A 22689-nucleotide genomic window follows, 5' to 3' on the forward strand; every position below is an offset into this window, starting at 1 on the left:
AACATGGCATTTCTCCCTGCAAACCTCAGCGCCTCTTCTGCAGGTGAGAAGACAAAGCTGCAGAAACACAGCCTTTGCCCTGTCACCCTGAAATCTGGTGCCCAGACAGCGTGAAAGGCTCCTCTTTACGAAAAAATTTAAATTTAAAATGTCAACAATCTAAAAGCAAAGGGTAACACTTAAAAAAAAAAAAAGGAAGCATCGACCTGGGATCCAAGAGATCGTGGTTCGACTCCCGGTCAGGGCACAGGCCCGGGGTTTGGGCTCGATCCCCAGCAGGGGGCGTGCAGGAGGCAGCCGATCAATGACTCTCATCATTGGTGTTTCTCTCTCTCTCTCCCTCTCCCTCTCTCTCTCTGAAATCAATAAAATATATATTTTTAAAAAGAATGAAAACATTAAAACCCCATGACAGACACGTTTGTGGGAAGAACAGGAGACTGCAGGCAGCTGGGATGGGCACCCTCCCCTCGGGGCCAGAAGCAGCTTGTGAAGCCGGAGAGAAGACTCTCCCCTGGAGGGTGCGGACGGGCGGACGTGGCGCGTCAGGCCTGGTAAACAGCACCGCCTGGGGATTCGGGCCTGAAGAAACCTCCCAGGAGGTGCAAGAACTGGACAGAGAGAAACACGGAAAGTGTCCCGTCAGATCCTCGCCAGCCCAGAAAAACTACCAACCGAATGGAGGGGCACCCTGACGGTCAGACAAGGTGAACCCGAAACTCCTGAAATTGGATCCAGAACATGCCACAGGGGATGCAGTCAAACAGCAGGGAAATCAGAGACTTCTACCACCACCCAGCACCCTGCACCCTGCACCCCACGGACGGGCAATTCTAAAGGAAACAGGCCCTCTTCTGTCCTGAGAATCCTACTTATTAAAGATATTTTTGTAAACTGTAAAGAAAGAAAGAAAGAAAATCCTACAGCTTGCGTGGATGGCAAAGGAGGAAGCCTCCGACTTCTCCCTGCAGGCTCTGGAGAGGGGAGCGCAGGAGGAAAGGGCAGAGCACAGTCACGGGGAAAACACACATGGCAACCACCGCGTTCTGAGGACACAGGAGAAACCCGTAAACACCGCCTCAGGGCTGTAAAATCACCACCAGCAGCATTGGAGATCTGGGGACAGATTACCTAGAAAAAGTAATAATCACCCAAAAGATAGCTGATGATCTACAGGCGAGTCACGGGGAGGCTGAGCCTGCAGGTAGCACGGAAGGTCCCAGGAGACGCTCATTCCCCCCCGAGGAGGAGCCAGACACGCTGGACAAGCAGAGCTGGGTGCTGGTGGTGGTTGTTTAATGATTTTGTTTAAATCATTAGGGAGCTGAGGCTGCAGAGGACCCGCTGGGCTAAATCCAGAGGGAGATGAGCCTCCCGGGAGAGAGGAGAGGCATCCCGGCTGGCGGAGTGACCGGGAGGAGGCACCCAGAACGCTCGCCAACGGTAATGGCCGAGTCTAGGAGCCTGACGCTTTGGACCGCAGAGAGCACAGCTGGGGAGCCCGCCTGCGCCCCAACGCCCGTCCTTTCCCAAGAGCTCACCAAGTTCACAGGGGGGATTGCTGAGAAGCCTCCCAGGCCGTCTGGGCCTTGACTGAGCACCACGCATGCCCTCCGACGGCAGGCGAGCAGACAAAACTGCCTGAGATAAGCCATCGAGGAGCCCAGCTGGAGAGCAGCGGAGGCCCCCAGACACAGAAGGCCAGTGGAGTGTCCCCGTGCTGGGCTCCTCGGGTGACCCAGGAATTGCTCAGACACCTGCTGTCTTGCCCAGTGTTGTGGGAACCAGGCCACAGCACAGGTTAGAAAACAGACATCCTTCCCAGAGGCCCTCTGCTCTTTCATCGGAAAAACTCGAGGGCTCCTAATTAAAGAATTGGGGGCAATATCCCCCCATAAAACAACGCATTATTCAGTGCTCTCGATGGACACTCGTGGAGCTGTGGGAGCAATGGGTCCTGGGCACAGCCATCAGCCTCACCCATGTTCACAGCTCTTAAGCAAAGGCATTTGTTTTGCAAAAGGTGAGAGCAATTTTCAGAACCTGCGGAGTGTGGACACCTCCCAGGGTAATGGCTCTTTTATACCTGGAGTTTATCTTCCTGAAAGACAAACACAAGGTCTGGGTTTTGCTGTTGGCCTAAGAGCAGAGCGTGTCTTCTGACCGGCAGAGAAGGTGTTTTACATCCCCGTACGCAGTCCCTGGACGTCCTTGCTGAGAACATTTGCTGGCTCGTTCCCCCGGGACCCACACAGATCGGGCGGGTGGCCAGGATGGCCATCTGTCTTCACTCCGCCTTCCACTGACAGCTCATTTCTCCCGAAGGCAGCCCATCGGAGGGCTCTGGACGCAACTCAAGTCAGCGCGGGTAATGGCCCCATTGATCACGGATCTATCTGCCTGCCTGGGATGAATTGCTTTATTGTATCTTGTGACAACGGATTTCCCTGTTGCTGAGAACCCGGGATGGACACATTCTGACCACTACACGCTGACCAGTGGCTCGAACAGACAAACGATGGGAAAGGGGAGTGGCCGGAGCGTCTTCTAGGCGACAAGTATGTCTGCAGCCTCGTCTGCTGACTAAGGCAGGGCAACCCTGTGGAGTTCGGGGCCTACACTCAGGGCTTCCCTGGAGGGAAATCTGGTGATGGGCGTCACTTTTAAAAATCACAAGTTGAGCCCGGCCGGGCGTGGCTCAGCAGTTGAGCATCGACCTAGGATTCAGGTGATCGGGGTTCGATTCCCGGTCAGGGCACATGCCCGGGTTGCGGGCTCGATCAATGACTCTCTCATCATGGATGTTTCTATCTCTCTCTCTCCCTCTCCTTTCCTCTCTTTGAAATCAATAAAGATATACTTAAAAATAAAAAAAATAAAAAATAAAAATCACAAGTTGAGCCTGGCCAGTGTGGCTCAGTGGCTGAGCGTCGACCTACGAACCAGAAGGTCAGGGTTGCACTCCCGGTCAGGGCCCAGGCCCATGTTTTGGGCTCGATCCCCAGTAGAGGCCGTGCAGGAGGCAGCCGATCAAGGATTCTCTCATCACCGATGTTTCTCTCTCTCTCTCCCTCTCGCTTCCTTTCTCTAAAATCAATAAAAACAAATTTAAAAAAAAAGAAGAATCACACGTCGCAGTGCAGACCAGGAGGCCGGCGGCGAGAGAGTGTCCGAGTCCTGGGCAGCAGCGGCACGGGCATGGTCCGCCCTCCCGGGACGCCCGCGGCCCCCAGGGAAGATCACGGCATTTGCAGGTGAGGAAAGCGAGGCTGCCCCGCAAACCAAATGAGGCGACAGGGATCCCGCGGCAGGGTCGCACCCGTGGGCTCCGCCTCCCTCCCCACTTCCCTCGCTGTTCAAGTAAAGCAGTAAACACGCTGCTCACAGGGCCAGGCCCCTCTAGTCCATGAGCTCCGATCGCAGGCCCAGGACCTGAGGCTCCGTCAGAGCACTTGTCTCCCCGGACAGTGGGCCCTGGAGAAGGGCACTGAGGCCCAAAGGGAGCTGGGAATCCCCTGTACATTTCTCTCTCTTTTTTCTCTCTCCAGTTCATTTTGACGTGTTGGAATTGTTTAGTCGTTTGCCAGATACATGCATTGCATATATTTTATCCAAATAAGTGGGCTGCTTCGCACTGGCTCCATATGGCTCTTCACTTTGGGGAGATTCAACAGTGAGGCCTACAGGAGCTGGCCTTTCCTTGTGAGAGGATCTCTCTCTCACGCACCCCCCCCCCCATTCAGTTCTGTCCAGCTCACCACGCTATTTAATTATGATCTTATCCTGCTCTTTGAAATACACAGAAGAAAAAAACTCATCTAATTCTTAGCCAGTTCTTCTCGCAGTTCCCATGAACGCGCTTCTAATAATTTGAATTCTCAGCACATCCTTAGAAATGTTGTGTAAGTTTCCATTTTCCTCCAAAACCAGCCGTATTGATTTCCTCGTGGAAACGGAGCTGTGCGTACCTGCCATCGAGCGGCGCCGCGACCGGAGGGATCCACTGTCTCCGGAACCCGGGTGCTTTGTGAACACCGCGCCCCTTGGGCGAGCTGTTCCCCCTGGAGAATCAGCCGATCCTAACGAGGCCCTCGGAGGTGCCCCCTCTGCGTGCAGAACACGGGTCCTCTGATCCCCGACATCCACAGGGCAGCGAGGACCAAGGGGTCAGGCGGACGGGCCGTGAGCCTCACCTCTGCCCGGCACCATCACCACAGAAACCGGAATCTTCAAAGTCAGCCTGTCACTTGTATCATTGGGGGCAAAAAACCTACCAAGACAGTGCCAGTCCATCAAACGAAAATCCTCGAGAGACTGATCCACACAAGTCAACCAAGTGAGTGTATTAAGTCGTACTTGGTTTGTGATCATTTATTTATATGCCAGGCATCCTTGGTCTCACACTCCTGCCGCTTTGATGTAAGTGACTTTGGCAGCTCGAGACCGAACGGCAATTTTCCTTCCGTCGGGACAAAGAGCTGTTTACTGCTCCAGGTCGAGACGTCTGAGCTGAGGGTAAAGTCGGGCTCACTGAGATCAACAGCAGCGAAGACCTTTCCTTCCCCCCCAAGCTGAGTCCCCCCAGGCACTTATATTCGTGCGAGGCGTCGTTTTTGATGTCCTATAATCTGTGATCCCTCAGACATGTAAATGTGGTTTTTTTATGAAAACATTTTTGTGTGTAAGCGGCATGGATGGACTCCCATAAATTACTCACTAATCTCAGTCAATTACTGCAGAGCATTCAATTCTGATAGAGACGGTTTTCATTTTTCAAGCAAAGGATTTTACTAAGAATTCCAAACACGGCCTGCCCTTTCAAGGTCGGAAGACAACTAGAGACGGCTGAAAGGGAAAGTCCATCCGTCATATATTTTATAACAAACTTAATGGAATCGCACCTTCCCGAGCCCACCTGTGGCTTCTGCTGAGTCCCAGCATCAGGCCTGGGGGCCACGCAGACAGCCCCCCCGCGGCAAGGAAAGGCTCTCATACGTGTGGACGGAAAGGGGCCAGGCGCTCACCTGACGCGCTCAGGGGAGGCCTGCTGGGCGGCCTTGCAAACTCAGAGACCTGAAGTAGCCACAAAGGATGGTCTGAAATCTAAGAACTTTACCTAAAAGCAGTTTATGGCGGGTCATCATGTCCTAGGCCAGTAACTTCCCTGACAAAGGTCCATCTTTACCTGACCGAGCCCATCTAATGTCTTTTGCATCTACGATAACATATTGTTGGAACGTCAAAGTAAATTCCTTTCTCCCGGCCCCTCAAAGCACAGGCCCCGCTCTGCGGGGACCACACATCCCCTCGCTGTTACCGAGTTAACTGCTGACTGTTAACTATCCTGCACCCACCTGAGTAAAAGACGTGAGTCCATCGCTTTCCTTTCTCTCCAGTCCCAGGTTTCCCGCTTTGCTCTCTCCCGCCTCCCTCACCTGTCGCCCAGGGATTTCCTGTAACCCACTTACAGCCCCTCTTCTGATTGTAATAAAACCAGGTGCGGAACTGGCATCTCCGGAGCATCGTCTCAGTCCCTAGAGATTCTGCTTCCCCGCAATTGTCGTCAGTTTGGCTCAAATAAACTCACAGAAGTTCTCCACAGGTTGGAAAGTTTCTTCCGTTAACATCTCCTTGGAGACACGGTCACGTCTCCAAAGCGGGCTCTTCCGCAGGCGCACTCACCTGCTCCATGGGGCTGCCCTGAGCCATGTCCTGCAGCCGGTCCCCCCGGAAAACACCCTCCTCCTGTGGGTCACCCAGGACGGCGCCCGGTCTCCTCACTCAGAGGAGGAACCGCTCTGCCTTCGCAAATCACCGTCAAGGTCAAGGGTGTCCTGCGGTTCTCCCTCCTCAGCCGACAGGCTTTGATCCCCGGGCTCTCCCTGGAGATAAGAGGAGGCTCTCCTCCTGCCTAATTTGCTTATGAAAAATATTCAATTATGTTTCAAGTTTTAATTCACTTCGTAATGGAAAGTAAATGAGCCCAGCATGTTTGATTTGTGTTAGAAAGAGAACTGCTTTGCAAGAACAAACAAAGTTAAATTAAAACAAGTGACTCTCCTTCATGGTGGAAATTGAATTTCTCCCCAAAGACCTTTTTCAAGTCCCTAAACCACGGTGACACCAATGAGAGCTCCTGCCTCACTATAGAGCAGCCCCCGATGTCCCCCGGGGCCCGGAGGTCACAGAGACGTGCACCTGGGTGTGCGGACACGTATGTCCCACTTGTGCATCCGGACATCTTTCACGTGCCACAGAGTAAGCAGAGGCCTCGTCCGTGGGGGTCCACCCCGTGGTCCACGTGCGTCCCACGTACCGTTTTTGCAGATGGGGCAGCACTGGTCGGGCTCATACACGGGGTCCACACACTCCGTCTGGGGACACGCGGACACGGAGCACAGCACCTCCCCGTTGGCCTCGCAGCGGCACCTCTCGCACGGGGACACCTGGAACAGAGGCCCATGGTCAGGTGGCACGTCCACGTTCCTACCACACAAATGCCCGTTTTTCTTCCCCCAGACATTCTGTGAGGACACCCCAGTGTTGTAGGAACATAAAAAAATCATTCAGCCACGTGGTTTTCAAAGTGGGGACGCAGGGCCCTGGGGTTCGGGAGGTCCCCCGGGGCGTAAACGCATGGTCGGGCCCAGGGTCTCTCCCCTCTCAGCTCCAAGAGGACAGCTGTCCTTCAGTGACCCACATATGGAGGTCTCTGAGGAAAGGTTTCTGTTAGTTTAAATATTAAACAGATAATATGTCCCATTGGGTTCTTGCCCAGCCACTCACCAGGCAGACACCTTTTCCACAGTCCTGCCACGTGCCACCCACCCAGCCCGGAGCACCCCCATCATCTGATTTAGGAAGACAGTGGATGGGGGTGGGGGGCAGGGAGGGAAGGGGAAACTGAGGCACTCTCGGAGCCAGGCCCCGGGCCCGGAGCTGTTGGACCACGACCTGGCGTAACCCTCAGGGCAGCTAAGACACACCTGCTACAGTTATCGCCCGTTTACTGGCGAGGAAGCCGAGGCTCAGAGGCTTCAGGCAGCCTGCCCTGGGCAGGCCCTTCCTCAGGCCAGGCTCCTGACTCCCCGTGCACAGGGCTCCGCTCCCCTCCGGGGCCTCCCATGGGTCATTCCCTCTGTCACCCAGTGTGACCCTGCTCTCCCAGGCACCGGGCTGCACTTTGCAGCCACTGGCTCCAGCTCTACCCTTTGGATCATTCCCATCAGCATAATGGCCATTCCTGGAAGGGCTGTCGAATGCCAGCGAGTCTGCCCACGTAACCCAGGCAGGCGCAGTGTGGATCCAGGCGGGCACAGCATGGACGCTTTTCCTGGAAACCACAGCAGAATGATTGTCCACCGGGTGCACCCAGGACAAAGCAGGAACAGCACATGGGGACCCAACGACCAGAACCAGAAGCAGTGACAGGGGACCATGGATTTGAAGAGACAGTGGAAGGGGGACCATGTCAAGCTGAGTTTCCTGGGCAGAGGGGCCCTGGTTGACTTGTGTTCTAACTGTGACTCAACCAACACCCGCTGGTGAAAATGCACCCAGCACGTGGGCCTCTTCCTCTGTCCACACGACGCAGACGATGAAAATAAACCTCCCCTCAGTGACCTGGTTGCTTCATGGAGCAGAGGCTCCATCTGTATTGAAGGCTTGTTTCTCGGGCGCTGGAGCAGTCGGCCAGGCTGGGAGCCTGGACTCAGGCTGGTTTCTCCAACTCACAGCTGCCTATCTGACGACAAGGTGCCCGGGACCCCTGCCCAGGACCCGAGGCACATGACAGAACTCTCCAGTCTCTAGTCCTGGGACCCAGAGTGGCCCCAACCCCAACCTACAGACCCCGCCTGGGCCCCTGCCCCTCTCTAGGTGTCGAGTCCCGATTAGGCTCCACCCAACCCACGGCCAGGCCTGCCCCAACCTACCGGGCAGAAGACAGAGCGTGATTCCTTTCTGGGAGTCACGCTCCAGCCTCCAGAGCCACCGCACTCGCGGCTCCCAGCCGCAGGCTGCCATCCTGTCCCCGGGGAAGGCTGTCAGGTGGACTCACACCTGGTTTAGACCCAGCTCAGGCCCTTCCTGCCCTGGAGCCGCCTCAGGTGTCAACACAGCTGGACCTGGTCAACCCTCCCCGCCCCCGTTAACCCACCTCTGGTACCCCTGCCCCACCCAGCACTCACCTGGGCAGGGAATGCTCTAAACTGAAAACCACCCCATGGCGAAATCCCACCCCCCGCTCCTCGCCTCCCAGCCTGCACCCACCTTTCACACTGCCTTTCTGGCCCAACAGTGACCCTGTCTTACAAACCACAGCTCTTTAAAGTAGATTTAAGAAATGTAGCCTCAAACCTGGAGCAAATAATAAAAAACGACAGGACTAAGCAATGAAACCACTTGACTACCTTGTGCACAGCAGGCTCTACAGCGAGAGATGAACTTGATGATCATTAAAACAGAGCGTATTTAAAAATAGTTAGACCCTTATGATGCTCAGTAATTCTACACGTCTGTATCACAGGCACATAGGCACTGAGGGCTATAAAGTAAATGTTAAATTTATTTCTAAACAATCAAGTGAAAATAGGCAACATGTGAAACAATTCTGAAATGTAAAACGAGACACACAAATGGACACGGCGTAAACCAAGTGCCTCTGGTATAAACTGGAGACGCCTGAGACCTCCAAAGACTGAGATCCCCCAAGGAAACCAGAACCTTTAAATCGATAGGAACGAACGCTTCCCACGCTAAAAGCACGGCTCTAACCCTGGAGAACACGGTCCAGGTGTCCGTGTGTCCGTGCGTCTGCGTTGTTTCCACATTTAACCCTGAAATGCGGTTACTCCCGTGACCTCGAGTTTAGAAATGCGTGGCCAGAGGCACAGACGACAAGCCCCGTCGCTGGGAGCCGGGCCCTGGATTAGGAGCATCTCCCACAGCCTGTCACCAGGTGGCGAGCGTGTCCTTCCAGCTGCTGCGCCTGTGGCCTCCCTGGGCGGGACGCGCGGAGGGAAGTCGCAGGGTCCCCGCTAGTTAAGCCGCTGGCTTCTGACAGCCTGGGACTGTGTGGTTGGGAGCTGGGGGAGGTGCAGGAACCAGGCTTTCAACTTTAGTTTTTCATGGAGCAAAACCCCACCCGCAGGTCTGGGGATCTGCCGGGAGCCCACACGGCGAGTCAGGGCGGCGGCCCGGGCCAGGGTCTGCTCAGACCCCGGCCACCCAGGGACCGTCTTCACGGTGCATCCCGGGCCATGCGGCCCACGTCCACCCGCCCTCTGCGCACCTGCGGGAGCCGGGAAGACGCCATGCAGGTCACGGCTTCTCGCCCAGTCACCTCACACTCCATCTTCCCTCCCTGCTCCAGGTTGACCTGAAACTGTCTCATCAAAGCAGCCCAGGCATCTCCAAGCCCCATCTCCAAACCCAGCAGCGGTCGGGCAGGGTCAGGCGGCGCCCGCCCCGCGGCCTGCGGCCTCCAGTGCTGTGTCATCCACCTACTCCCCTCGGGGCCAGCACGGAGCACCCCGGGCCCCTGCGCCGTCCCCTCCTCCACAGGAGACAGCAGCCACCTCCCAGCCCCGACACAGGCTGCCAGCCACTTAGCAACAGAGCCCTGCTTCCTGCGCCCTCGGAAAATACTTTCCTGTTCTCTTTGTCTTTTCATTCTGTCAGAGAACGAATTTGCACACAAAGGGACTTAATTAAGAACTGTCCCCAGAAGCTGTCAGCTTCCAGTCCCAGGAAGAAAACAAGTCTGCCGAGCACACAGCAGACGAGCAGTTAACAGTCTGACAACCCACCCGCAGCGGCTCCCTTCTCCGCCCAGAGTGACTTTTCCTCCTCTGTGGCTTAGCTGGGTGGAGGCCAGACCCTCTAATAATTCACAAGTCCTCCCGTGACTGATCTCCTCGGATCGATGTCACTCATGCAGGAGCTCACGTGGGGGGGGTGCAGGCGGCGTGTGCTGCTCAGATTGCACTTGGTGGCCAACGGCCGAGAAGGGAATGAAGAAGACTCCTCTGGGCTGGGTTCCCGGCCTGGTCGGCTCCTGGGGACTCAGGACCTGGTGGAGCAAAGCTCGCCTGCCTCCTGCTGCGGACTGTCTCCCCCCGATTCATATGTGGAAGCCCCAACCCCCAGTGCGATGGTGTTTGCAGGTGGGGCCTCTGGGAGATAGGTAGAGCCAGGTGAGGTCATGAGGGTGAGGCCCTCTTGCTGGGATTAGCGCCCTTCTAGGAAGAGGAGACTGCGATCACTCTGCTTTCTCTGCACCTGGTGGAGACCCAAGGAGAAGGGACAGGGGCCCTCAGCAGAACCCGACCAGGCGGCCACCTTGATCTCGGACTTCAGCCTCCAGAACTGAGAGGTACATTCTGTTGTTTAGGCCTCTCAGTCTCTAGCATCTGCTACGGCAGCCTGACCGGGACACCCCCTGTACCCGTCAGATGCGTGCTCACGGTGGGCCAGCCCCTGACCCCCACACCCTGGCCTGCTGCAGACAGAGCAGGACAGAGAATGGAGGAGTTTGGGGAGGAGCCCAGTGACCACAGTCCGTACACAGCCAGACTCAGGGCCCCACCCCAGACACTGGCCCCGAAACAGGGAGGGTGTCTCTCCTCCCGCCTGGGAAACATGGGCGATGTGGAGATTTTGGTCGAGTTACTTTAATAGATACTTTGCTCATTCATAGGTTCCTAAATTAATCCCTTAACAGAAGGGACGTGGGGGGTGGGAGACAAACTCCTCATGTTAGAGAAATGGAAAGATGTAAACCCATTTGATTTAGAATCAGAATAGAGGATTAAAGATAAGAAACACTTGGTAGAAAGAAGCAGAGGCTTGATTTCCACCCAAACTATAAATGATCAAAATCAAATGTCTTCCAGAGTTAGCTTTTAAAAGATGGGTGAGGGTCTGACATGAGGATTGGCTCTCTCAGGGGTCACACATTCACGTTCTTTCAGGGACTCAACAAATAAGAAAATGGGACAGTGAACCTGGCGCAGTAATAGAGGGTGGTGGGGACTGCGGCAAACCAGAGAAACAATGCATTGAATCTGATATGCATACCTCTTCCTAAAACATAGATATGCACACAGGCACACACACCCCTCCCTTCAAGCATTCTTCACTTGGGATGGCAGTGATAACCGTCATCGTAAGCAGGGAGTAAGGAAATGACCAAAGGAGTCCCTTTCCTTTGCCCAAAGCTGGCTGGGCTCCAGGAACAGGGCTGAGACTTCCCAGCTGTAAAGTGGCTACTTGGGTGCCTGTCTGGCCACCACCTGAGGTCAGAGCTTGGCTTCTTGTTGCCACTCATGGGCGGTGGGCACTGCTGGCTCCCACCGCCGGCCACGCACTCCTTGTTGACGCTGAGCTTCCTCCCAAGCTTCCTGAAATCACAATGGGAGGCCACCAGGGGTTTCTCTAGGCCATGAAATCCCTTACTTGGAGGGCTTGCTCCCAAGGAAGGGACCATCTCTGTCTGCACTGAGACACACAGGTGGCCAGTCCCTGAGAGCTGACCACTGAATCCTGTCACCAAGGAGAAAGATGAGTTTGTTTCCCTGGCTCCCTGCAGGGCGCTGGCAGCCAGGGGGAACTCTGCTCCCAGTGGGAGGTGACCTGAGCTGAGAGACTGACAGCACAGTTTACCCCTTAGGCCTCCAGCATCCCCTGCTCCTCAGTGGCCCAGGGGAAGGCAGTGAGTGGCCTTGTCAGAATTGTTTCTTTTCCAACCTTCCCCTCCTGACATTTCTGCATGTGTGACAGCATGGCTGAACTCCCAGCGGGCGAGCAAAGGCGCTCGGGGCAGCCTGTCCACGGGCCAAGGGCCCCGTGTCCCTGGAACGTAACTGTGGACAGTGCAGGACTGAGACCAGGAGCAGAGCTATGCTCCTGACACCTACAGAAATTCATACGTATGAGTCGTGACTTGCTTGAAACTAATTTTGCATGGTTGTTCTTTTTGTTGTTCTGAGTCTCCTAAAGCAAAAATATTGAGCTAACTTTACCAAAACAATGTGGAATTTGAAAGTAAAATATAAGTGAGAAATTGTTTTTAAAGGTGGGCAAGGGAAATATAAATGAGTGTAGCAGGTCAACCTACAAGAAAAGCAAAGATGCAATCCAGGAGGTCCACCCGACTGGTAGTGATGTCACTATTTATTTCCGAGCTTCCCAGTGAGCAGAGGGCACTGAGAAGCCAGCGGGAGGAGAGTGTCACTGTGGAGTCCTCTGCATTTTGTTACAGGAAGCACGGAGCCGTCACCCACGGCCAACTGGAGCTCGGGGGTGTCTGTGACCAGCATACCCGGACAACAGAAGGGGCCTTTGAGAATGTTCACCTATTTCATGATTTAGCCTAAAGCTGAGCTGGCTCCAGTAATAACTTTTTCCCCAAAAAACATTTAAAAGTTGTTCCTAGTGGGACTGCCTGTTTGTTTAAAGTTCTTAACTCAAAATTCAGTGCAAGACACACCAACCCCTGCAAAGCTCAGAAAACATTAGGTCCACCTCCAGTTAGTCACCACCATTGTGGAGGCTCCTTGGATTTAGTCTAGTCGGGTCTTGGCACCAGCACTCCTGACACTGGTTGAGGGGGGCTGCTCTGCACCCTGTAGGATGTCAGCAGCATGTCTGGCCTCTACCCACCAGATGTCAGTAACATCCCCCACCCCACCCCCAGTTATGACAAACAAACACGTCCACACACACTGTTAACTGCCCCTGCTGGGCCAACATGGTGCCCAGCTGAGAAGCACCCCTCTGCAGCTTACTGAACAACAAGTTTGGTTCCATTCCCTCCCAATTCTGTGCCTTAACTTCGGGAATTATGTTCCTTCATCCCGATTTCACCCTTCAGGTTGCAGTTTTAAGTTCTCTCAGTGAAGGAGTTTTGGTGGCATGCTCTCTGTTGCTGTGAAAATGTCTCTGTTCAGGCTCATTCCTGAAAGACCGTTTTGCTGGGTAAACGTAAATCGGATTAAAGTTTGCTCCTCTTGACAAGCTGTCAGCTGACGACCTACTTACTGTTATTTTGCAGGTAAAGTCTTTTCTCTCTGGTTGCTCTTAAAATCTCCCCTTTGTCTTTGGCGTTCTGCAGTCTCCCTGTGACACGGCGGAGTGCGGATGTATGTTTATGCACCTTCCTCTAGATTCACTGGGATTCCTGAATTAGAAAATAGTGGTCTTTCAGCTAGAAAGTCTTGGGTACCCGCTCTCCATTTCTCCCACATTCCCAACTTTCTCCCAGGTTCAGGGAATTCTAATCTGATGTGTACTGGGGCTTTTCTCTCTGTCCTCTGTGTATCAAAACATCTCTTCCTATGTTCCATCCACATGTCTGCATTTCATTCTGGGTCACTTTCTCAAATCTATCTGCTGGCTCACTAAACTATCATCTTTATCTTACTGTCAAACCCTCCCATTGAATATTAACCCAATTATTATACCATTCATCTGTGTAAGTTCTGCTTCTTTTCAAAGTTGATTAGGGCTTGGATACACTGGTGCTGTTTACCATACATTTTATTTCTGCATATTTTATTTATGCATATTAAACATTCACATTTATGCCCCACATCTGGGCCTGGCCTGACTGCTCCTCTTGGCTGACCCTTGTGTGTAATTTTATTTTCACATCACATCCCTTGACACGCTGCTGTGGGGATTCCTTACTGCCTGGGCGGAGAGTACATTCCTGCTGAGGGCATTTGCTTAGTCAGACACCAGGCTGGGACTCCTCTAAATGAAAATATCCCACTTGGATTTTTTGGACCACTCAGAGAGGCATGGATTTGGGCTCTATGCCCACCAAAGGGCACATGCACTCAAGACAGCAACTGTTAAGAGGAAACCTAGCAGCTCAGCACCTGGCTCAGGCCCACCCAGGAAGTCGTCTGCCCCGCCCCACTGCAGGAAAGGCTCTTCGGGGACACATCCTGATCTGATCCGATCTCCATATTATGTGTGTGGCGGGGGAGAGGCCTGGACTTGTCATATGCCCTGGCCCTGCCATGAGGACCAAGGGTCAGGTCCCAGGCAGGTCTCAGACAGCTGCCACTACGAGGCTGAATTCCTCTCTGAATTCTGACTCCACCTCTGGGGGTGGATTTCTCTCACTTTTGGCCATTTCAGCTGTGCTTTAAAGAAGACGACTTGTGCACGATATCTGGGATTTCGTGAGCTTTGCTATCAGTCTTCCGTACTCCCGGGCAGGGGGTGGTCCCATCCCGTTACAGCAAAGTCATTTCAGCCTTAAGAGTGAATGTGCAGAGCCACAGGGCAGCCGATTGTCCATCCCCGAGCCTGTCCGCGGGCTGCAGGCTTCTGAGAGGAGGCACAGGGCCTCGGGCAGACGCCTGACATCATCCTGCCTGCAGACTCGAAAGGCACGCAGTGTCCTGGCCGCACCCCAGGGCCCGACAGAAATAGACTGCCAAGTGCAACCCGCTGGCAGCGCATCAGGTCAGGCTGGGAACAGAGGAGCAGCAAGGATTCCAGCGACGCGGTCAGAACCGGACCAGAAGGATGGCCAAAGGCTTCCTCGGCCTTTAATCCAACTCACCATCGCTCTGTTTGAGACAGACTCCTGTCTTCTTCCCAGAAAGCTGCCCCAGGGTTCCTCTGTCACTTTTATTTTGTTTTGTTTTATCTAACCTTACCAGAGGACATTTTTTCCACTGCTTTTCAGAGAGAGAGAGTAAGAGAGAAACATCGATGGGAGAGAGACACATCAATTGGTTGCCTCCCCGCACATTCCCAGGCTGGGGCTGGGGAGTGAACCCGCAACCCAGTTACCTGACCTTGACTGGGAATTGAACTGGAGACCCTTCAGTGCAAGGGCTGACGCTCTAACCACTGAACAACACCAGCCAGGGTTCCTCTGTCACTTAATAATGAACCACAGAAACCACAGAGTTTAATGTGTGGCTTCCACCTGTGCCCACAGAGCCCCTCCTGAAGCCACCTGCACCCATCACACACTCTGGGTCACCACCCGTGTACCAAGGGACCCGATGGTCTGTCACTGTATCTCCAGTCTCTGGTCCAGGGCCTGGCAAATAAATATTCAAAAAATAATTTGAATAAATAAATGCAAGAATGATTTTTTTTTTTAATTTGGAACTTTTCAGATTTGGCAATAACGTCTGAGAAGGAAACATTTACAGGAAACCCCAGCCCCATGGAGCCATGCCCTAACAACGGCAGCCTCAAGGAGCAGGCTTTCTAGAGACCAAAAACCATGCTGGGGGGGCAGTTGCCCCCCGTAAGATGCACCCTCAACACAACCCACCTAGACATGCACGCGGACCCGGCAGCAGGTGTTTCCTTTCCTGTTTGTAGGAAGCCGTGTAGGCTCAAGTGGCTGCCATGTGTATCTCATTGACTTCCTACAATGGGAGAGAAGCGGGATACTCTCCAGTTTTTACCACTGAAAAAAATAAGAAGGCCCTAAGCATTGCCCAGGGCACAGGGAGGAAATGGAGCAAGGGCTCAGCCCACCAGCATCTTTAGCCTGTACTACTCTGGCCTTGAAGCTCTAGAAGCTGACTTTCCACCCAAACAGGAGCCGAGGGCCTGGCAGCTTGGGACCTGGGTTCCTAAGCCTCCCCTGATACTTGAATGAGGCATCCGTTTCCTAAGGTGGACTCTCTCTACCTGTGCAGAGAGACACATTACAAAACCATGTGGCTCGAGGACCACACGTAAATCACAACAAATGCAGATGTGGGCAGCTGGAGAGCCAACATGCCCCTCTAAAGAGACAGTGTGGCTCAGCTCCGGCAGATGGCTGCCAGCTGGGTACCATCCCATTTTCACAGCAGTTGGGGAGTCTTGGTATTTACGTGAACCCCTCGTTTGTTAAATATCTGCACTCCTCAAACAAATGTCTCATGTGCTGGGAGCCAAGCAGAACACGGTCTGGAGCTGAGCTGGCTCTCAAGCCACCAGTCTGCCCCCCCGTGGGCCTGCTAACCTCCAAGGCCTTGGCCGCCTCTAGAGACCCAGTGTTCCATCCCCTGACCACTGGAGCGGTCCCCCTGGCCCTCAGGCGGCTCCTGAAATGAACGCTCCTGTTCTCGTTCCAATGCAAGGTTTCATACTTGAAGGGCACAGATATTTATTTCATCCTGGATGGCATGAGTCAAATATGACACAAATCCACAAAAATAAACACTTAACCCAACTGATCCAGCATTTCCTGGACACAGATGCGGTCAAGTGCTCCCAGCCCATGGGAGCCTTCCCTCTCCACGTCTGGGAAATGCTCTCGGCTGCACACAGGACGCCACTTCGCCTCCGAATGGTCATGGGGATAAAGAAGGGTTGGAAGCGATAAATGTCAGAGCCCAGCAGGCTGGGACTCACCTCCGGCCCCACCACGGACTAGCTCGAAGGCTGTGATCCAATTACTTAAGTGATTTGACCTTGGTTTTCCCTCCTTCAAAATAAATACCAACCCATCAGTCTGTTGTGTAAATTACCGCCCAAAATGTGCAAAGCGTACAGGCTCTGAATAAACCCTGGCTCCCTTCTTCCTGTGATGAAAGATCAAACTTCTATGGTGTCTATGCCGCTGTGTTTGCCAATCAAATGTCGCGTGGAGCGTGACCATCCGCAGTCAGTCAAGTGGTGTTTCCCCCACTGAGTTAGGGACACAGCCGGAAGGTCCAGAGAAACCATACGGGCTCCCCATTTTTTGGTTTAATTGTCTTGTTTAAATGGCTTTAGACAGGAGGCAGAAACCGAGAAGTCCAGAATTTACAAGAGCTTCCCCGGAACCCAAGTGAAGTCAGAGGCGGCAACAACTCGAGCACCCGACTAACCTGATGAGAAGAAGGCGTCACGCAGCGTGGTTCATTTGGCGCGGCAAAGGTCAATTATTACAGTAATGTTTTATGTTATAACATCAGCCAACAGAATATAAATTCCACTCACTTGAAAATATGAAGAATCTGTCTTCCTCTTTACGGACACTTGATCATAATTCCAGGAGACATCTATTTAGATGGAGCTTTTGATCCCAAATTTCAAATAAGATTATTTTTTTTCCATTAATAAACTTCCAGAGATGCAGTTTTGCAGCAGGGCGAGGCACAAGCCAACCCCGGCGCCACGGTGGACGGTTTGTTTGACTCGTTGGTCCCAGAGCATTTCACCTGCCTCTGCTCCGTTATCGCCATGTCAACAGTCCTCAAGCTTTGAAAGACAGTTCGGCAAGCGGCACCTATTAATAATTCATTTTCTCTTCTTCTTCAAAGGCTTGTACAACTGCCAATCGGAGCTCCCGATCAGCTACGAGATATCCAGTGTGGACACACTGAACAGCACCCTCCAACCAGCAGCAAAGCAACAAGACGTTCCCGTGGTCTTGCGAGGCCTTATCTTGGAGAGCCCGTGAACTCGACGGGGTTCTGTGAAACACTGACCGGCGTGCGGACCCCATTTCTACCACCCCCACCCCCCAGGGGACCGGGATGCCCACAAGGGGAACAACTCCTTTTGTTGCTCAAAATGGAATCACTTCTTATTAATGAATTTCCAGTTTGATTTGCCCGCTGGCCTGCTTGGTAGTCATCGGGGGTGAATTAAAACCTGCTCAGTAGAGCCTGTCAGAGTCACCGTGAGTTACAACGACACAAACACCCGGTGACATCACTCACGCATCCCCAAAGTAGCGCTCAGGATGGGGCAGACAGACCAGAGGGCTCACCTGGGCTGCTGAACTATGTCTCCCAGGAAGGTAGTTTATCACCCATCCCTCTGCGCCTTTTCTATAAACACTTCCAGTCATGCTCCCTGATTCACCCTCCGCAGCCCGGTTCCTCTCATCAGCTCAGGCCCGCGCCCACGAGGTCAACCATGGTCACTGACGCTGTTACGGGCCGGATTGCGCCCACCCCTCCCAAGTCCAGATGTTGCGGTGCCAACACCCAACACCCCCGAACGTGACTGTATTTAGAGACGGGGCCTTCACAGAGGTAATGAAGTCAAAATGAGGTCATATGAATTGGCCCCACTCCAGCATGACTGGTGTCCTTGTAAGAAAAGGAGGTGGGGACACAGACAGGCACAGAGGGATGGCCATGTGAGGTCACAGGGAGAAAACGGCCGTCTGCTTGCCAAGGGGAGAGGCCTCAGGAGGAACCGGCCCGGCCCACACCCTGATCTCAGGCTTCCAGCCCTCAGGGCTATGAAACACTCCATCTCTGATGTTTAAGCCACCCGCCCGCGGTGCTGTTAGGCGTCCCTCGCAAAGAAATACATCCTGGGAAGCAGACTCTAGCTCATGAAAACACGACTCACTTATAAATGACACAAACCAACAGACAGGCTTCCCCACTCAAAGCTGGACACCCGCAGGTCCAAGCTGAAAGACAGGACACCTGGTATAACGTGAGGGGCAGTGGAGAAAATCCTGCCAGTAACGGTGTTCTTGTTTAGATCTACAAATGAAATTGCGAGCATCCTGGATGAGTGAGAATGTTTCCCTAATTGCTATTAGCAGCTTAATGGATTTGGTTGGAGCTGTGAGCGAGGTCTTCAGCTGACACCTGGCTGAGGTCTACCAGGCTGTAAGAAACGGGGGTTTCAATGCGGTTAAGAACAGGGAGAGATGGGGGAAGACGGGTTTGCAGGGCAGAGACGCCTGGGCAGAGAGGGCAGCGAGGAGACATGTGCTCAAGCAACGAGACACACAAGAAGGCGGGGGCCAAAGGCACTTCCTGGCACAGGGCGGGACCTGCGGTTCCACTGCTCCTCGCTGCAGACACACAGGGGACCCCCAGCCTCCATCATAGCCTCCTCTCTTGTGCCTCCAGGTGAAACAGGCCCAGACCAGCCTCTCTTTCATCTCCTTCCCTGCTACGGGGAAGAAAGAGTTCCCAGCTTGGCCAGACTGCACCCCAACTGGCGCTTCAGGCAGGAGATGCGCTCCGTCTCCGTTTCCCATAGACTGTGCCCTGCACACCATGGGCTGCGAGTTCTTGCTCAGAATCCCAGGATCCCCAGAGCAGGCCTGTGAACAGCGGTCATGCCCTGGCACTTGGCATCACAACAGTTTTCCGCTGTTGCCACCCACAGACCCCTGGGGACCCCAGCTGACCCTAGACCCTTCTACAGTCACCCTCCGACACCCTGAAGAAGGCATCCTCTCTCGACATGGAGGGAAACAAGAACACCAATGCCAACTGACTTACACCAAGCCACAGGGAATTAGGGAAATGCGCGGAAACGTTCCCGTCACTAACAGAAATGAGCAAGCGGGACGCGGGCACGCAGCGGCGTCCGCAGGCATTGCACACACCGCGGGAGCGGCTCAGAATTAAAGGCCTGTAGCAGCTTTCCAACATTCCCGCCCCGGCACCTCCTCACGGCTGCTAACGATTGGATGGAAGTCAGGAATGAAGAGTCACTCGAAGATGAAGGATGCAGTTAATTCTCTAAAAAATAGGTGTATCGGTCCTTTAACCCTTCCCAGGCTGTGATCTTTCCAATCTCCCATCTCCATAGTTTGACACACAGTCTACCTATTGACCAGTTTTGGAAACGGGAGTCAAATTCGAGGTCCCCCCACACACACCCAAAGGCAGTCTCATGGCATCAGGCACTTGGCGGTGAATTTCTAAACAGAAGCTTGAAATCCTCCTCCTACCTGTGATCTCAGCTGGGCAGGTGCCCGCACTGAGATGCGTGGGGCATTTTAGATCAAAACGCTAATACCTCAGCCTACATCACGGGACACTTATAAGAGATCACTGTGGACCTCCCTACAGCGAAACAATAAATATCAATAATTAAAAATGAACCACTTGTTTTTGATCTTATAACACGTAGATTTTCTTATGAACTTAAATCTCCAGAGAATTGTATTGTTGGGTCCCTGCCTTACAGCCCTGTCCCAGGTCAACATGGAAGTCTCCCCTCTGGGCTCCACCCACACCCGCGGCCACCTCTGCCTCCACGCTTCCATGCTGCACCCAGCAGCTCTGGAAGGTGCCTGCCTGGCTCCCCAGGAGTCAGGGGAGCACTTTGAGGGCAAGAGCCCCGACTTACTCATGGGCGTGGCCAGGGTTAGCATTAGGGTTAGGTTCACATGAGCTTCTCATCAAAGTTTTCCTTGTTTCTCAGGGGGCTGAAGCCAAGAACTGTGAGGGTAAACAGGTGTGACACCTACTCCCGTGAGCCCTGGAGTAGCTTGGCCCTTGATCCCACAGGTGAGAAAAAAGGAACCCAGAGGGGACGTGTGCTAGGCCCCTGTCACGCGGCTGGTTAGTTGCAAAGCCAGAACGGAAATTTATGTTTCCTGACTCTAAATCCCAACGTTCTTCCTACACTTGGTGCATTATCTGTAGATCTGTCCTCCTGGCTTCCTGTTTCTACAACGCTCAGGGATTCAATCCTAAAAATCCTTACAAGCAGTCACGTCCCGAGTCTGCATTTCTCAGTGGCCGTGTCCTGGGGGAGCAGCAGGACACCCCCACACACACTGCCCTTCCAGCTGGGCGTGTGGGGGCTCTCGGTCCCAGGGTGCCTTCTGGCACCCAGGAAATCTCTGGCATCCCAAGTCAGTGGGCCAAGTCCGGGAGGGCCATGGGCAGAGCCTACCTTGTGGGGCTGGAATAACTGAACAGCATTGCAGGTGTCTCCCAGGCCCGCTAGCAGAGAGTCAGGGGTTTCCAAGTTCACGTGGGGCCAGCCAGTGGGCATACTGGGCAGCATCTCCATCCTAACCAGCGACCCAACAGGGCTGGGCTCTGGGTTCAAGCGGAGTGCAAGGGGTATCCACATGCGCAGCAGAGTAGAGCCGCTGAGCTGGGCACAGGAGTCTGATTCCCAACAGCTGTGTTGCCTTCAACAGGTGATTTAAATATTCTGTGTCTCAGTTTCCTGTTCTCCATAAACTAGAGACAGTGGGTGATAATCTACTTTATAGTGTGGTACTGCGAGGTTTAACTAAGTTAAGGCAGATTTGGAAAACAGCCTGGAGCCCGACACACAGTAGGCCTTCAGAGGTGGCCAGTGCTATTCGTATTTTTACTAGTACTCATCTGAAACAAAACATGTTTACCCATGAACCGGCTTCATGTTTTCAGACCGCTGTGTTTGGGCATCCAAGGAGTAAGCATTTTCTTTTAATTTTTAGAATATCCACATGAGACCCCAACACATAACCTAGGGAAAGGGCTTATTTATGTGACTCCTCTCCCTTAATCGCTATTAGGTTAAGGATATATCCTGACCGGCTCCGTGCTTGAAATCAGGTGAGCCTTTCAAAGGGGATGCTTTCCAAGGAGCAACAGGAAACGAGTGTCAGAGGTACAGCTACCAGGGCGCGGGCCTGCCCTTCGGAGCCCGGCCTCCCTCCAAGGAAGCCCTGTCCCCCGGAAGACAAAGGAATGGGTGCGACGGGGCCGCGTGGCTTCGGGAGACCACCTCCGCTCTGCAGGGAGAGGTGGCGCGAGGGGCGGGCCCGCGCGAACCCTCCGCGGAGCGGGCGCGCCCCTTCTCCCCCGCGGGGCGCCCGGCGCGCGGGAGGTGCCCAGGGCCCGCGGGCGCTCGCCTCTTACCACGAACTCCTCCAGGGTCTGGTAGGTCTGGCCCCGGAACTCGCAGTAGTTCTTCCTCTCCTTGCACAGCGGGCAGCACTGGCTCGTGTCGACGTGGAGGCAGCGCGGGTGCAGCCGCGGGCACTCGGGCTGCGCGCACAGCGGCCCCTCCTCGGTGCACAGGCAGGGACAGGCCGACGGGCCGGGCGCGAACTTCTCGCCGATGGCGTACACGAAGCCGCTCTCGTCCACGCAGCCCTTGCCGCGGTAGTCGGGGTACGCGTACTCCTCGGGGGGCTCGGTCGCGGGCGCGGGGTCCGGGCCGGCCGAGTCCTGCGCGGCGGCGGCCGGGGGCTCCTCCTGCGGGGTGTCCCCGCGGGCCCGGACCTGCAGGTCCCCGGCCTTGGCGCCCGCGCCCTGGGCGGCCCAGGCCTGCTTCTGCCTGCCCCACGCCTCCCGGCCCGCGGGCCCGCGGCCGCCCTTGCTCCTCCAGTCCCGGCCGCCGCCGCCCTCGTCCCTCGCCGGGCGCCCGAGCTCGCTCACCCGCCCCGGGCCGTCCCGAGACGCGTGCTCGCGCTTCTCCTGGCCCGGCTGCTCGGGCGCCTGGGCCAGCTTCTCCAGCGGGATGCTCGGACTGCACAGAGCCACCATCAGGCAGCAGGTGACCAGGAGGGAACTGGACAGCGCGCCCGCTGCCATCGCAGTGGAGCTGGGCATCCCCTACCGCGTCCCGGCGGGCGGGCGGGCGGGGAGCGCGGCCGAGGGGCGAGTCGCATTCACGGCCCGGGGGCGCGCCGCCGCCAGCCGGGAGCCGCCGTCCCTGCGGAGAGAACAGCAGCTCAGCCGAGCCCCGCGGCCCGCGCGCGCCCCGGCCCCCACCGGCCCCGCGCCGCCCGGCGCCCGCAGCGCTCCAGGGGGACGAGCGGGACCGCGCGGGCGGGGCCCCACGCCCCGCGCCCGTGCCCGGCGGGGCTTCGCAGACATCACGACTTGTGGAGACGTACATGGAGGCGAAGTTCCAGAAAAACAGCCGCCGCAGTGTTTCTCACGTAGTCGTGATTAGCGGCGGAGACGGCCTAGGGCGGGTGGCGGAGCCGCGGGGAAGCCGCGAGCCGGGCCCGCAGCC

At 54.9% G+C, this 22689-nt stretch overlaps 1 protein-coding gene across 1 annotated transcript in view; it reads right to left on the reverse strand.

The window, feature by feature from the left end:
- The window catches only part of VWC2 (von Willebrand factor C domain containing 2), a gene marked incomplete at its 5' end in the record, with an annotated part of 30124 nt that extends 7844 nt beyond the window's left edge, over positions 1–22280 (reverse strand). The window contains 2 exons of the mRNA XM_081147337.1: positions 6317–6446; positions 21585–22280. Of these exons, the coding sequence (XP_081003463.1) occupies positions 6317–6446; positions 21585–22280 (826 nt within the window). The remainder of the gene's footprint in view (positions 1–6316; positions 6447–21584) is intronic.
- Between the last annotated feature and the right edge of the window lie 409 nt (positions 22281–22689).

Source organism: Miniopterus schreibersii, assembly GCF_964146895.1.
Source record: "Miniopterus schreibersii genome assembly, chromosome: 9".
Classification (NCBI taxonomy): domain Eukaryota; kingdom Metazoa; phylum Chordata; class Mammalia; order Chiroptera; family Miniopteridae; genus Miniopterus; species Miniopterus schreibersii.